Here is a 15554-nt window from a genome sequence, read left to right on the forward strand (position 1 = left end):
GCTACCAGGCAGATCAGACGGTCAGCACTCCTGGATGTGTCTGTAAGTGTTGAATTGTTTTATGGAAATCACCAGCTGTGGTTCTCTTTTATGGTTATAGTGATTGCTGTTCGTTTTCTGCAATCCCTCTAACTGCTTTTGGTATTAGGTCGATATTGTGAAGTCTATGGAAAGGGCTTTTTAAAAATGTGTCCGTGGTATACGTTCCAATGAACTGAGAGCTTGTTGCCATAAGTTTTGGAGTGATTATAACTTGTTTGATTTATTAAGACTCTTTAGTGGCTGGAGGTCTTAAGCCCTCACACTGACTGCTATGAGTCCTTGCACAAGATGGGATATTTGTCTCGTTTTCAAACTCTCCCTGTCATTCCTAGCCGTTTGCGATTCATGTTCCTTGTGGCCTCTTTTCCTCTTCTCCACAGCTGTCCGTGACCGAATGGTCCTGCCTCCACCACCACCTCACCACCTTTATGCCAAATCAAACACCTCTTCTTCCATCTACCTGCACTGGGGACGACCTGCATTCACCTCTGCACAAATCATTAACTACACTCTCCGCTGCAACCCTGTAGGGCTACAGAATGCCTCTCTGGTCCTCTACCTCCAGACGTGCGTATCATCCGTTCTGATAATTATACTTGCCCCCATTCCCTTCAGATAGTTTGTGGTTCTTTTAATTGGTGTTTTTATGGAGCATCTAGGATTGCAAAGCCAGAGTCAAGCAGCCAGATCTGCTCCAGGGCAAGTTCATTTTGGGGCCTGTTTGTATTCAGTTTGTCTCAACTTGGTTAAATTGGGCTGCTCTTCCTCCTCTTCATCAGCCACAATCCTTGGGTGATACCATAAGGCTTTGGGCCTGATCCAGCAACCAGGCTCTCTTTAGTCAATGTGTGATTTGGAAAGTGGCCTCTCTTGCTGTAAAAGCTTCAAGCTCAGGAAAATATAACCTGGAGTTAGTTTCAGTTAACGGTTATGGAGACCCCAAGCGTTAAGGGTATAAGCTCATTCTGACATGAATTTCTCATTTTCAGAAAGGTTTTGTAAACAACACAATATAAAATTTTGTCTTGCTTATCATGTGTATTGGTGGAGGTTTAATATGTGTTTTTTTGGGGCGGGGGAGTAGTGGTTTTCATACAACAGGCTGTGGAATGTATCAGTAAATTAAATTATAGTATATTTAATCAAAGGGAATGCTAAAAAAACCTTTGAAGGTTTTCTAGATTAATTTCAGTTCAATTTCCAAAGTCTGACACCCAAATCCTGCCTCTGACTCCATCGCTTACAAACACCACATATGAGAACATTGATGATGCCATGATCTACCCACTTGGCAATGCCTAGTGAACTTAGAGACCTGCCTGTTACGTTTGTTCTCAATTAGCGAATGCCAACCTCTTCAAGGCCATGTGATATATGGCCAGTCATTGCACATTTCCTGGAGAGGCCACGTAGACCAGACATGTCATTGTTCATGTTGGGGCAGTAATGAGAGTGAGCTGGAAATTTATGACTTCCTTGCTTGTAAGTGTTCAGGTTCTGCAATCCAGGGCAGGTGTTGCTTTCTTGATGGGCCAGAAGATGGAGTCCTCCTTCTCAAGTGTTATATTTCAGCCATCCTGTAGAAACATTAGAATACCTCTTTAAGTTTCACATTTTCTGGGTTTTGCAGAAGGGAGCAGGGTCAGGTCACTTTGGTGGAAAACGGATCAGCCACTCCTGGTATTAAATTTTGCTTTCTCATGTTTCTATGTTTACAGCTCAGAAACTCATATGATGGTTCAGGGACTGGAGCCAAGTACTAAGTATGAGTTTGCGGTTCGGCTACATGTGGATCAGCTCTCAAGCCCTTGGAGTCCTGTGGTCTACCACACAACGCTTCCAGAAGGTGAGGGTGACATTGTAAAGAAATGCTCATGTCATCATGCACTGGGTTACTACCCAGCAGCCCCAGTTCCCTTTGACCAGCTGGGCAGTGGGCAAGATCCCCATACAAAGGATGTCTTTGTGTACATTTTGCCAATGTTGATCACCTGCCATGGCATGTTTGGATGTGCGTGGATGCCAGGTGTTACAAACCCTTTGGGTATCTTGTTCCCAAGCAATGAATTTCAGGGTGGTGGCTCTGGACATCAAAGGGGGAAACAAAAATGACAATTTAAGCTGAGGGCACATTTGTGTCCATGGGAGAGGATTCTTCAGTTGGCATCTAGAAGTTTAGTTACATTGCAAGCAATTTTGGGGACCTTCCAGTGTGTTTGGACAGGGGGAGTTTCAAGGCAAGGGCTTGCTGATTTGTTTGCCTCCCAGTAATTCTGTGTGGCTTTCCCCCCAGCACCAGCTGGTCCTCCGCTGGGAGTGAAGGCAACTCTGATAGAGGAAGACACAGCCTTGGTTTCCTGGAAGCCTCCTGGTGGGCTTGGCACTGTCATTTCACGCTACACAATCCTCTATGCGTCAAGGAAAGCTTGGATCGCTGGCGAGTGGCAAGTCCTGCACCGGGAAGGTGAGTGAGTGACTGTGGCAGGTGGCTGTGGAGAGCTTGTTCCCAGCTTTATCCGGGTAAATCTAAACTTGCTGTTTCTGCTAAATGCTGCCAGCCCTATTAAGCAGGGCTCGCCTCCTGGGTGATAGACTGTCTGATAGAATCCAGAGTTTCACCTTGAACTTTGTTGCAAAAGTTGCTTCCTCCACTCAGATATCAGAAGGGAGAGAGAAAAGGGAGCAAGCCAGCCTCCCTTGTGTGCTTCAGCTAGGCAACAATATTTAAACCTAGCACCCACAACTCTGATGGAAACATAGAGGATGTTCCTGGAACAAGGGCTGGTTGCTCAGCTAGATTTTTCTTCTGCCTGCCTGGTTTGTGGTAGAGGAGGAGAAAGGAGGTGGGGCTGAGAAGGTTCTTCTTCTTGAAGAAGAACTATTAAGAGACTTTTGGACTATTAATTGGTTTAGAAATTCTTTTAAAGAAAGAGATTAAACATTTATGAGATTAAACATTTAGAGGACTACAGGTTGACCATCCTTTTTCTAGATTCAGATTATAAATGACCGAGTCCAACTCAACAGCATGTTTGTGTAGAAAGTGAGGAATTCTTATACTGATAAGCAGGTTGAGGCCATCATCTCTATTCTGGTCTACCCTACTACTTAGCTTTTCTGGATCAGCTCTCCAGCTGATGTTGGACTCAAAACTTCCACTGGTCCCAGCCAGTGCAGCCAGGGTTCCTGGGGATATACTCCAGCAGCAGCTGAAGGGCACCAGGGTCCAGATAAAGTCAGATGGGTCTGTCCGGCTCTCAGGGAACATGATATGGTCAGCCATTCAATCTTCCTGCCTTGTTTCATCTCCCTCCCCTATAGGAACTATAACAATGGCTTTGCTGGAGAACCTGATGGCAGGAAACATCTACCTCATTAAAATAGCTGCATCCAATGAAGTGGGGGAAGGGCCTTTCTCCAACGTGGTGGAACTTGCTGTCCTACCAAAGGAAGCCTCGGAATCAAACCAAAGACCCAAACGCTTGGATTCAGCAGATGCTGACACAGGTGAGTGCAAAGAATTTGTGACAATCACCTAGTCAGGTCTTAGAACACCAGGTCTTTATGTTATTATGATTCACATTTACGGTCTCTTCACACATTCTTTACTATTGTTTGTTGCTGTTATAATACATTTTTAAGATTACATTCTGTCATGAAGTTTTCTCAGAATGGTTTACAGTAGCTCTCAAAGCAGTGTAAATATGAATCCTAAAATACAATTTAAAACCACAGCAATGAAAACAATACCTCAGCTCTGGTCTCTTTTTGGTAACCTAAACGTGGTTGCCAAAAGCCTGGGAAAACAGAAAAGGTCTTTGCCACAACAATGAGGGAAGGACTAGTCACAGGGTCTGTTCTTCTCCATCCCCACCTGCACATGTGATTTATTTATTTATTTTACTTATACGTGATTCTTCTGCATGATGTGAAACAGGCTGCCTGTTTCAAGAGTCACTATAATGTTACACTGGGGGTGGGAGGGAAATGTGTGTAGATTGTTATGTGTTAAGATTGCCTCATATTGTGAATCTACAGTTGAGTGGCAAAAAAGGACAGACACACAGTCTACCCACCCTCTCCTCCACACACCTCAAATACTTTCCTAAGTAAAATCACACTTGAAGGGAGCCTTAGCTGGAAAGAGCAGCTATGAAGCTAATTTAAATCAAGGCTTCTGCAAACGTCAAACCTGCAGGGACAAAGAGTAGCTCCTGGGGAATTCCCCTACCCCACTGACTTCAGTAAGAAATCCTTGGAGACCCACAGTTTGCGCAACCAAACATGGCACCTTGGAGGCGCCTGGTTCCTCTCTTTGTTTGTGGCTCTCAGAGTGGCTGACAAAAATCTGTGTTAAAACACTCCCTGCAGTTGGGCTTACAGTCTAAAATGACATTTTTAAAAATTCATTTCTTTATTATTTGATTTATGCCCCCAGTGTACCATAAGAATAAAACATATGATATATAAAAGCTAAAACACAGATTAAAACATCAGAACAGTATTGCATGATTATACACAAAGAAAAAGTAGGGAGGTGGGTTGCTCCTGCTGATGTTTGTAAAGTGACCCTTATTAGAAGGCAGTTGAGAGCAGTAATTTCTCAGTGATGGCTGTGGGGAGTGTGTATGCCTTTCTCAAGGTCAGTGAGGGGAGGAGCCCAGGGAGGGTTCCAAGGGCCAGATAGAGAGTGCTGCATGTGGCCCCCGGGCCTCATCTTGCCTGGGAACTGGGCACCTTTGTATGGAAAGCAGCCTGTTACAGCCTGGCCCATTTAGTTCCCTCAGGATTCCCCGATGTCCACAGCTAATGCTTCTTGTGTTTTCAATTGCAAGGGGTGCCCAGAAATTGTGCTGCAAAAAGGGCACGCAAATGATAGACCTGGGTGTTGCTTTCTTCCTTGCAGCTAATTCCGGCTATTACCAGCTGGACCAGAAGTCGATGACAGGCATCATTGCAGGTGTCTGCATTGCCCTGACGTGCATCTTGATCTGCATCCTCATCTTGATCTATCGCAGCAAAGCCAGGTAAGCTTGGAGGGGGCAGCTAGGTACTTCCAAAGTGCTACCATTGAAGCACCCACAGAAATGAGGGTCCGGTGAGGTTGGGGGGACCTTGGACACGTCTCACTTGTAGCAATTCAGTATTGTGACAGCAGTGGGCTCCCAGGGTCAGGCCCTGAGTGGAATCTGTGGGAGGGGAAGTCTGAAGCCCATGACCCTTGAGACAGTACACTTGCTTGCATGCTGTGGACATGCGAGCTCTTCTGCTTAGAGAAGCTTACCTGAGACGTGTCTGGATTTGCAGTACAAAACTGTTTTGCTTACATACCCCAGGTCTTAAAACTCCTGGGATCTGGAGCCAGAATATACACAATCTGAAGAGTCACGTATGGCAGCTTTTGGCAGGCTGGCCCATTTCAGGCTGTGGTTGGGGATGGAGTGAGGATCACCTGTTCAAATGCTGAAAAACAAATACTGTAGTTTAGGGTGGAAGAAGGCAAGGGTAAAACCTTGTAGGGAGTGTTGTGGTTTGGTTTTGTATTGTATTTACTGGGGAGCTTTGTGAATATTGAAGCACATGAACACACCCAGACACCTGCAATCTAAAGTCCAGTGCCAGATGAATCCCAGAGAGTTTGGTTCCATTCATAAATCACTGCAGTTGGTTGCTTTTAACAGGGCTGGGAAATCTTTGGCTCTGCAGATGTTATTGGCCTCCGACTCCCATCATCCAGCAACATCTGGAGGGCCAAAGAATCCTCTCTCCTGATCTAACAGGATGTAGGCGCGCAAGATCGAAAGGAATTTGCCTCAGCCTAGCCTGCTTGTCTTAAGTCTCACTTTCCTTCTTGCTCCACATTGAACAGGAAAACGTCAGCCCCCAAAAGCATCCATCAAGCGTCCCACCAGCACTCTCACAGCAGCATCTCTTCCATGGGTGCCAATGAGGTGGGCAAGAGCATAGAAGACCTTGCTGAGAATGAGGAATCTCTACAGCCAATGATGGCGGGAAGCAGCTTCCTGGATGCCAAGGTACAACGGCCTGTCTTTTCTGTGCTCCTGCTGCCTTAACTTTCTTTGCTTTTGCTTGTTTATTCAGAAAACTTCCACACACAGCCCAGCCTGCCAAGGGATTTGCACCGCACAGGACAGCTTACAATAATTAGAAGCAAAACAGTCTCATAAAAGGAATGAAGCAGCACAAAAATGGAAGCAGGCTTGATGGATAAAAACATTTTAAAAATGAGGGTCACATGAAAATAGTCTGCCCAGGGAGACCAGTGCTGTCTGGAACAGGAAAGTTAACTAGTCACCGAAAAATTATTATTTATTGAAGTTTTATAGCACCCTTCATCCAAAGAGCATAGGGAAGTTTACAACATAAAAATAAAAAAGCCTCACTCCTTATCCCAACTGATTGTGTCTCAGTCACAGAGATACAGAAAAGGCTCTCTTTGGGTGTGGTCAGGCTGATATAGGAGGACAGGAGCCTCAGGGGGCCAGTCCACTGTCCCTCAGACCTTGGGGGGGGGGGCTGGACTATATTTTTTTTTGGGGGGGGGATGAACAAATTCCAATGCTCCACAAATAACCCAGAGATGCATTTTAAATAAAAGCACACATTCTACTCATGTAAAAAACACCAGGCAGGCCCAACAAATAACCCAGAGATGCATTTTAAATAAAAGGACACATTCTACTCATGTAAAAACACTCTGATTCCTGGACCGCAGGCCGGATTGAGAAGGCGATTGGGCCGGATTCGGCCCCCGGGCCTTAGTTTGCCTACCCATGCCCTAGAGCCAAGCTTTTTAGGGCTTCAAAGATAAGCTGGCACACCCAACTTAGATGCATTTAATATAGTGTTTCTCAAATTTGGGTCCCCAGCTACTGTTCGACTGCAACTCCCATCATCCCTAGCTAGGAGGACCAATGATCATGCCATGGAGTGGGAGAAGTGTCTGTGGGATTCTCCCACCCCTCAGGTGTCAAAGTGACTTGTCCAGCTTTTGCTGCTATTCACTATTGGTAGGGATGCCATTTGCAAGCAACAAAAAGTCTTGCGCCAGACCTCCAAGTTCAGGGCATATCTGATGAAAAAGAGAAACAGAGCTATGTGTCACCTGCTTGTTGCTGACAGCAGATGCGTAAGGCACTGGACAGAAGGCCCCCTCCCTCACCACTTTCAAAAAATGATCCCTAAGAAAGGACAGGAACACCAGAAACCAGGGCCTCCCAAGTCAAGGGATCCAGAAACATACCAGAGTCAATGGTACTGAAACTCTACAGAAAAGCTCATTCTCTTCAGCTCCCAGGTAAAGATTTCCCCAAAGCAGCTCAAATCCCCAAAACCAGGCCTGAAGCCACATGGAAATGTGTCTAGGGGAGGGGTTTCCAACTTGTGGCCCATGCGCCAACAGTGGTTTGGAGCTTCATTTGGGTGATCTGTGGCGCATCCACATTAAATAGTCATGGTGATTTTATTTGTATTTTTGTTGCCGCTTTTATTTCTTATATTGTATTACAATTTGAATTTTATGGAACTGAAATTGTAATACAATAAAATACAATATAAGAAATAAAAAAGCAATAAAGTCACTATTAAAAACCACTTAATCCAGCACATTGCAACTGCTACAACAGGCAGAAAAATAATTGGGTGGTCCGCAAAGACCGTCCATAATTTTCAAGTGGTCTGTGAGGGAAAACGTTCATGCGCCACTGGTCTAGGATAATCCATGTTACATTTTGTAGAAAGCCTATCATGCTTGAACCCACCAAGAGCATTTGATACTAGACAGAGATGGTACTGATGTTTTTCTAGGGCTCCCCCCTGCCCTATCTGTAACATTCTCCAACTTATTCAGAAGGTGAGTTCTTCCAGAGAAGCCAGTGGCTGTCAGAAGACTTCTGCTCTTCCTTCTCCAGTGGCTTTTGGGGAACAGCAGCAGCATGTCAAGGCTACCTTCAAGAGCACCAAGCTCACTGTTTCTGCTTCCAGTCTGCATCCACCTCATTAAAATAGCCGCTTTCCTTAGAAACATGTGGTCTAAAATTACAGCCCCACAAAAGTTGCCCTTCTCACAAGTGCTCTTTACTTTTGACTTTGCTGTAGACTAAATGTCCTCTCAACGGAAATCAAGCAGACTTTTGTGGGTGTTTGGGGGGAAGGGATTGAATGCAAGAATTTGCAAGGTTTCAAACACAGTCCTATGCATGTTTACTCAGGAGTAAGTCCCACTGTGTTCAGTTGGGCTTACACCTAGGTAAGTGTGCATAGTATTGCAGTTTAAGCCAATCTGCTTCCAAGAGAGAGCAGAAATTGCTGGAGTTAATATTTTTTGTAAAGTTTTAGAGTTGAGTTCTGAGGGCCTTGTTTTAATTTCAGCCAAATCCTTTTTCCATTGAGTAACGTAAGGTTTCCTCCCCTATCTCTTAGGGTGGTACCAATCTAATTATAAACAGCTATGGGCCAATTGCAAAGAAGAGTTCCAGGAAATGGCTCTTCTTTCAAGACTCTAAGAGAGGGAAGTCAGAAGAGGTAAGAGAATGACTGAGTGTATTCTGCCTCCTGGCCTCTTCAGGCCTGAGAGTGGCTCTGAATTTCTGCCTTGATATCTTGTGTTGGAGCATTTTGTGAAGTGAACTAATCACAAGGGCAATCCTCAAATCCCATATAGCTCAAGAGCCTCTCTTTCCTTTGGCTGGAGACAGGGTTGGCTCAAGATAATTTGCTGCTTGATGCAAAGCGCCTCATGGCAGCTCTCCCCATCCTGTGTGCCGAATCAGACTTGATTGGCAGTTGGATCTTACCTCAACACGGCATACTGTATTTGCACCACACCTGAGGTCCGGGGAGGCTGTGTGGCACATGGGGCTGTATTTTCCCACACCTTGCAGCCAATCCCCATTCTCCAGCATCTGCCACCTGAGGTGACAACCTCATGGTAGGACCAGCCGTAGTCAGAAAAGATGTTGTTCTTTGCAGTTTATTCCAGTCTCCAGCTTGCTCTACTATGAGGTAGTGAAGCAGGAAGGTATTTCCAACTGACTTCAAAAGATAGGCATGGTTTGGGAGAGAAATGGCCTCGTGAGCCAGTTTGGACCCCCAGAAGGCCAAAATTGGGCATGTGTTTCCTACGCTAGATCTCAGTATTCACCTTTTACCAGCAGAGCTTTTGGGTGTTGCCTGTATTCTATTTTGGTCTCTTCTGCCTTAGAGGAACGTTTATTTTTGTGTAATGTTTTTCCTCCCTGTGTTTCTTCCAGACCCAGAGATGTTTTACAAAAGCAGTGTGTTTGTATCAGTCAGGCACTGCCGTCCTCATTGGCAAAGATGCCTCCCCAGAGCAAAAGCCGAACTACCAGGCTGCGTACAGCATCGTTGCTGACACAGAGCATTCAGCAAACAGTGAAGAAAGCCACGAAACCGGTGATTCTGGAAGGTTCTCTCATGAGTCCAACGAAGAACTTCACCTCTCTGCGGGCGTCAGTGCTACTCCAGTGACCCCCGATTCCTTTGCAGGCGGTGCCCCCGTGTGTCCGCTCCCGAGTGCCTCCGAAGAGCCTCCCGACCAAAGTCCGCCGACACTTCTCCAGCTGCCGCCTGCAGGACAAAACTGAGCCTGCCACCAGTGCGGCGTGTGTGTGTCTGTCTGTATGTCTGTGTGTGTCTGTTCAAAGGACAATGAACAAAGAGCCAAAGCTTTAAGTGGGAACCCTGAGTGGCCAACAGGCGATCCCGCAGTTCTGTCGACCATTTTTGTTTTTTAAAGAAATGTGTTAAAACTCACGCTTTTTGAATGTTCAGTGCTCAACAATGTGAAAGGAAAGTACGGATTTCTGAGTAGAGCGAAGAAGAGAAGTTTTTATATATCTATATATCTATATATCTATCACTGGAGCAAAGGTGATCCCTTTGCTTGAATATCTACCTCAGTTTGCCGGGTGGCATTACCTCATGTTTTTTTGTGTTGAGAGTTGGTCTCGGCTACATAACTGACGATAACTTCCTAGTAGTCCCATGTATTTTCCCTCCATTTTATGTGTAGGGTGTGAATGTGTGTGTGTGATCCAAAGGAGTTGTGTCGGCAGGTGAGCAGGGATGTTCAGCTGAAGCTCTGGCTTTGAGGAAAAGGCGGGGGAAGCCTCTCCATGGGGCAGGAGCAGAGGACCAGGGCCAGACTGGAATCTGACTACAGCCTTTTCTGCCAACCCCCCTAGAAGGTTGCCTAGCGAGGGAGCCCAGACTTCTTATGACTGCTTCACAAGAGGCCAGGGCCTGTTGAGTTGTTTTGCCTTCAGGGCTGCAGCCCTGGGAGGGGGCCAGTAAAAGCCAATCCCTGGGCTCCCAAACACTGAACTGCTTTCCTTTTGAGACTTGAGGGTCACATCTCCCTCCTTTCCCCCAACCTGCCTCAGACAGTGCCTTCTTCTTCTGATCACATCAGCCGAGCATTTTTTGGTCAGGATATGCTGTGGCGAATCGCTCGGGCCCAGCCATCATTCCCTATTCCTTGACTTGCGCCCATCAGGCAGGTAATGCTAAAAAGGGAGTGTTTCCTCATGCTTCAGAGCAATGGTGCCTTTCACTCTATAGATATCTTATGAAATCACTGTTTTGCCTTATGCCTTTTTTAGTCTTCATGAAGTTGCTTCAGAGAACAGAAAGATGCCTTAAATGTGCTCTGCAGGTTGTGGGGTGCAAAGGGTCTCAAGTGCTCAGAAACTCTTCCCATAGGTCTGTTTCTGGCCAGTCCTGGGCTCCCCAACCCTGCTCAGGGCTCCTTGCTTCAGATTCAGATGCTGTGATCCCTGCATTGCAGGGGATTGGACCACATTCCTTCCAACTCTACAATTCTGTGATCCTATGAAAAGCGTTAGGTCCTTCCACAGGCCAGCTTGAGCTCTGCCGAGGCCTCTCTTAGAACAAAGGAGCCAGAGACTGAGCTGAACAGCTTCTCAGAAGAGGGGGGCACCTGTTTCTGCCACCTCATACCCACACAACTCCTGTTTTATACTACCTCCTTTTAAAGTTATTCTAGTATTATTGTTTTCCCGTACTCAGGGCGCAGTTTGTTACTTTTTAAGCTGTCTTGCAGCAATGTGAGGCAAACTGACAGGGTATTGTGTATTATTTTGTTTTTAAGTTTGGGAGAGAATGCGAGAGAGTGAATGAGAAAGCAAGTGAGAGAGAGAGAGAGGGCTATATTCACCAAAGTTGGGAGCCAGTCAATAGAGATCTCCCCCTCCTCTCCCCCAATCAGAATTCATTTCTTTTTCCAAAGAACGCAATACTGGCAATTAACTTCCCAGGGCAACCCCTGGTTCTGTTGCGGACAGCAAAAAATTGTCCACTTGTGCCATATTAAGATGGGAGCCAGTATGCAGGTATGTTTGGGGAAGAGGAGGGGGAACTAACAAATCTCTCCCCACCTACCCTTTTTCATTTTTCTTTGGTGAATTGGCCTCTGTAGATCTTTAGAATGCAGGTGTATGTTTGCTAGCACTGTACCAGACAAGACCTGTTCACCTTTCACAATTTTCTTGACACAAAGGCTTTAAAGATGATAATAATCTTGTACCAAAGAATTTTCTGTAGAAAAGAGAAGAAAGCTGCATATTTTCCAAAAAAAATAATGGTAATTGAGCTAGTTAAAACTATAGGTTTGCATACATTTTATTACCTAAGTAGTTACTAACCAAAAGGAGGAGAGAACCAAACGAGAAGGGGCCTCTATGGACGGTAGGAGTTTATGGTCCAAATTAGTTCTACAATGTTAACTATCTTTATTGTTACAAAAGACAGCCTTTAAAGAAAATTGAAATAAGACCTTTTCAGCATATAAAATCTCCAAAGACTTTCAAGTGTAATTTTGTTTTCCTTTTCTTCAGCAACTAAGCTCTTTTAACAGTCCAGTATTAGATACATTATAATATTTTTAAATGTGTTTTATATATATATATATTTACTTGCTGAAGAAAAAGAAACTTGTCTCACCAAAGATTTTATTTTTGGTCTCATTGGACAAAGCTGTGTCGGGCACAGTGGAGAGTGCGCTGCTTGAAGCCAGGAGACAAAAGATGGCACGGTTCATGCCGTGAAACTCCTGGCATCCTTGGTGAGCCTCTTAGCAATGGCTGATATGCCAAGGTAACCATTTTCTTCTCCCAAAGACTTGTTTGCTGTGAAGTACTGACACTTTTTGACCCCTTCCTGATGCTGTTGGGTGACGCCAATAGATCCCCCTCCTCAGCAGTTTCATGCCAAAGACCCATCAAGCTCCACGGCTGCTCTGGGAATAATCAGGAGGAGCAGGTGCGGCTGTGGGAACCGTAGTAGATGGTGGCTGCCATTGTTGGGCCCTTAGGCTGGAAGATGCTTCGCCATCTCTCTTGCCCTGAGCATTTTAGACTGGGATAAGGTTGCGATAGCTTTCAAGTTACACGGGACTCTGTGAGGCCTCACAAAGAGCTCTGTGAAAATTAAAAGTCTGCCTGCATTTGTGTGGGCAAATCTTGGCTCATCTGAGTAAAGATACTACTTTTACCTCACACGTGTCTTCTACTGGAATTCTTGTCAGTCAGACAGCCGGTTAATTGCCTCAGTTTCCAAAGATATCCAGTTAACTAAAGAGAGTGGCTTTATCCACAAGGTGATCTGCCAGTAAAGAAATAGCTTTTATTCAAGTACTACTTAGCAGCAAATGAAGAAAAAAACCAAAGATATTTAAGGTTACCTCAGTATAGAGGCATGATGTGTTAGGTAGGTCTCTTTGCCTTTTTTTTTTTTTTTGAGTTAGCATTATATTATAATGTGTCCCTCCAGCCTGCATCCAGAGAGGCGCTTAGCACGTGCTTTGCCTTTGAATCACCATATGGCAAAACCAAGGATAATTCTAGACCCTTCTTTATCTCAGGGTGTGATGGCTATGGGAGCAGCTTCCGCTGCTGAGTCCTCGAAGGGGTTGTAAGCCAGCCAACTTTCAAGAATGACTCTTTCTTGGGGCTCTCCTTTATCACAAAAGTTATCTTCTTCTAGAATGTGAATTTCCTTGGCCTTTAAAAATGTCCAAAGGATAGCTGAGTAAAACTGTCATTTCCTTTACCTCTGAAGAGCCAACAGAGAACCATTTTTGATTCCAGTGGGATCTGAATTGGGTGGAAATGATGCTATCTGGAAAGTGCATGTTCTGGAGTAGTCCCATTGGTCTCAATGCTAAGACACCGAAAGAGTGGCCCCAGGCGGCATAAGTGGTGTGCTGAGCCATGGATGCTTGCCCCCAATGGCAGCCTCATGACCATGTGGCAATAATGCTGATGCCATGATGTCCAAGGAGCAGGCTTTGCGCTTGTTATTCTTACCTCTGGTATTTGTGAGCAAAATGTGCAGGCAGAATTTTATCTAGTTTGGTGATGACTGTCCACAGACCCCAAGTTCTGGAGGTGGGAAGACTCTCTCCCTTGTGTAGTGGCCAATTTTTCCAAATATGTATTAGAGGATGAGCATAGGTCCAGATTATATATTTTCAGTGTGATGTCAACCCAAAAGCCAGGGCTGGCGTAAGGAGCGTGTGTATGTGTGCAATCTTTTAGGTCTTTAAGGAAACTGGCGTGATTTGAAAAGCCTGCCTGGCTCATGTCTGGGATGCTGATCTCTCTCGAGTCTCAAGTGCATTTGGTGTACTGTGAGAATCCGCCACTGGGCCAAGTGCAAGAATTTTCTAAAGACACATCTACCCAACCTCTGCACTGGCACTATTTCTGGTAAAGTTAGAAAATTTAAAGCATTTCCCTGTGATAGCTTTACAAATTTGTTCCTTTTAGTTATTCTACCACGAGATTAAATAACAGCTGCTGGATATGAATATGCCTTTGCTCTGTGTACACCGTCCCTTTGAACAAGCTGTGGCTGAACCAGGAAGCCTTTGGTTGACCTTTAGTTTATCTTTTTTTTTCTGAACCAGGAAACTGTGGTTACCAGCTTTGGAACCAACTAGGATGTTAACACAGCTTCAAACCATGGTTCAGCATCCTGTCTTATTCCAAAGCTGATAACCATAGTTTCCCAGTTTGGATAAAACAGGAAACAGTGGTTAATTGAAGACTTCCAAGTTTGCTAGCTAGGAGCAAAGGAGCTGCATTCATGGGCAAACACTCATTCATAGCTTTTTAAGCCAAGATATGGCCAAGCAGACGCAGCCACACTCCCACTATAAAACATCTTGCTCAAACCAGATCCACAAATTTGAATCTGATCTGAGCATGATTTGGACCCAGTAGGAATTTGTTGTTTTTCCTTCTATCTTTTGTGCACATACACATCCCTTAAACCCACCTTGTGCTTTTGGTAAATGGCTTGTTCGTGAAACCTAGGCTTTTGAAAAACAAAAATATTTTTTGTTTCTGTTGTATTTTTAAATATGTGAATGAACTGCAAGTGCGGGAGTCCAGCTATATTTCTTTTGCGAAGGGTGTTCTGGCTCCCGGCGCTCCTTCTGCTGTTTCTGGTAAGGGCAGCAACAGCTGACTGGCAATGGAGGACAAAGCTGAATTATATTAATTTTATATTTGACTCAGGGGATCAGCTCTGTGAATTCCATTGCATGAGGGCAGCTGGTGTTTGCCTTGATAATGAATGTACCTTTTTCAATGTATTTTTTAATGTTTTGTTTAATAATGTGGATTTTTTTAAACGAAATTCTTTTTTTAAAAAATAGCATTATAGTGAATGTTAAACCTTGGTGTGTTTTCCTCTTCCCCACCCCTCAGGCTTGTTCTTATACTAGCACAAATGTCATGCCAAAAATGAGTAGAAATTTAAATGCCAAAATGTTTATAAAACTGCTGTCTAATACTGATGGATTGCACAGTTTAAATAAAAGTTTCCTTTAGTAAAAGTTTTCCTTTTTTCTTTCAAGGAGCAATTGTCCTTGCAGTTTCTTTGATGGGTCAATACTTTGGGGAGGGGGTTTGCATGGAGCAAGTGAGGGAGGAAGCTGAAATAAGGACATCAGGACCATTCTTGGGAAGACAAAATAGTCTCTCAGCAGTGTTCCCCCATACCATCATAAGAATCCATACAAGGAGGAACTCCGCTTTCACATGGTTATGCCCCCTACTTCTTGGCTTTCTCAACAAAGGCCCTTTGAGTATTTTGCACAATTTGGTATGAACTGAGTGTTTTTATTTACCAGAAGTTTAGACCATTTTCATAAGCCAATGGTATTGAGACTTAAAAATGTTTATTATGCACTCTTGCAATGAAGCCTCGCCATAGCCAGCAACCTTCATCTTGAGACACTTCCTGTTTTGGTTTTTTTCCATCACAAATAGACACACACACACCCCTTGCTGCTCAGCTACATTATAAGGTCCCTCAAAGGCTGTCCCCTCCCACTCGCTGCTCACCTTTTCAACAGCGCACTGCATACCTCTTTTAGAATGGGGGTTCTAATTGCCCAATTTGATGACTCACTTTATTTCTCCTACTTTTGCTTGCATCCCAAC

The 15554-nt window shown here is 44.6% G+C and overlaps 1 protein-coding gene across 2 annotated transcripts in view; it reads left to right on the plus strand.

Annotated features, from left to right (window-relative positions):
- The window catches only part of PRTG (protogenin), an 86289-nt gene extending 71351 nt beyond the window's left edge, over positions 1 to 14938 (plus strand). The window contains exons 12-20 of one of the 2 annotated variants that reach the window (XM_081170519.1): positions 1 to 42; positions 423 to 609; positions 1761 to 1888; positions 2336 to 2506; positions 3364 to 3549; positions 4949 to 5069; positions 5912 to 6077; positions 8485 to 8586; positions 9315 to 14938. The exon at positions 1 to 42 is cut by the window's left edge and continues 54 nt beyond it. In XM_081170519.1, the coding sequence (XP_081026645.1) occupies positions 1 to 42; positions 423 to 609; positions 1761 to 1888; positions 2336 to 2506; positions 3364 to 3549; positions 4949 to 5069; positions 5912 to 6077; positions 8485 to 8586; positions 9315 to 9668 (1457 nt within the window). In that variant the 3' untranslated portion in view covers positions 9669 to 14938. The remainder of the gene's footprint in view (positions 43 to 422; positions 610 to 1760; positions 1889 to 2335; positions 2507 to 3363; positions 3550 to 4948; positions 5070 to 5911; positions 6078 to 8484; positions 8587 to 9314) is intronic. The other variant, XM_081170520.1, reaches the window with a different exon arrangement.
- Positions 14939 to 15554: the final 616 nt, after the last annotated feature.

Source organism: Podarcis bocagei (assembly GCF_964188305.1).
Source record: "Podarcis bocagei genome assembly, chromosome: 14".
Classification (NCBI taxonomy): Eukaryota; Metazoa; Chordata; class Lepidosauria; order Squamata; family Lacertidae; genus Podarcis; species Podarcis bocagei.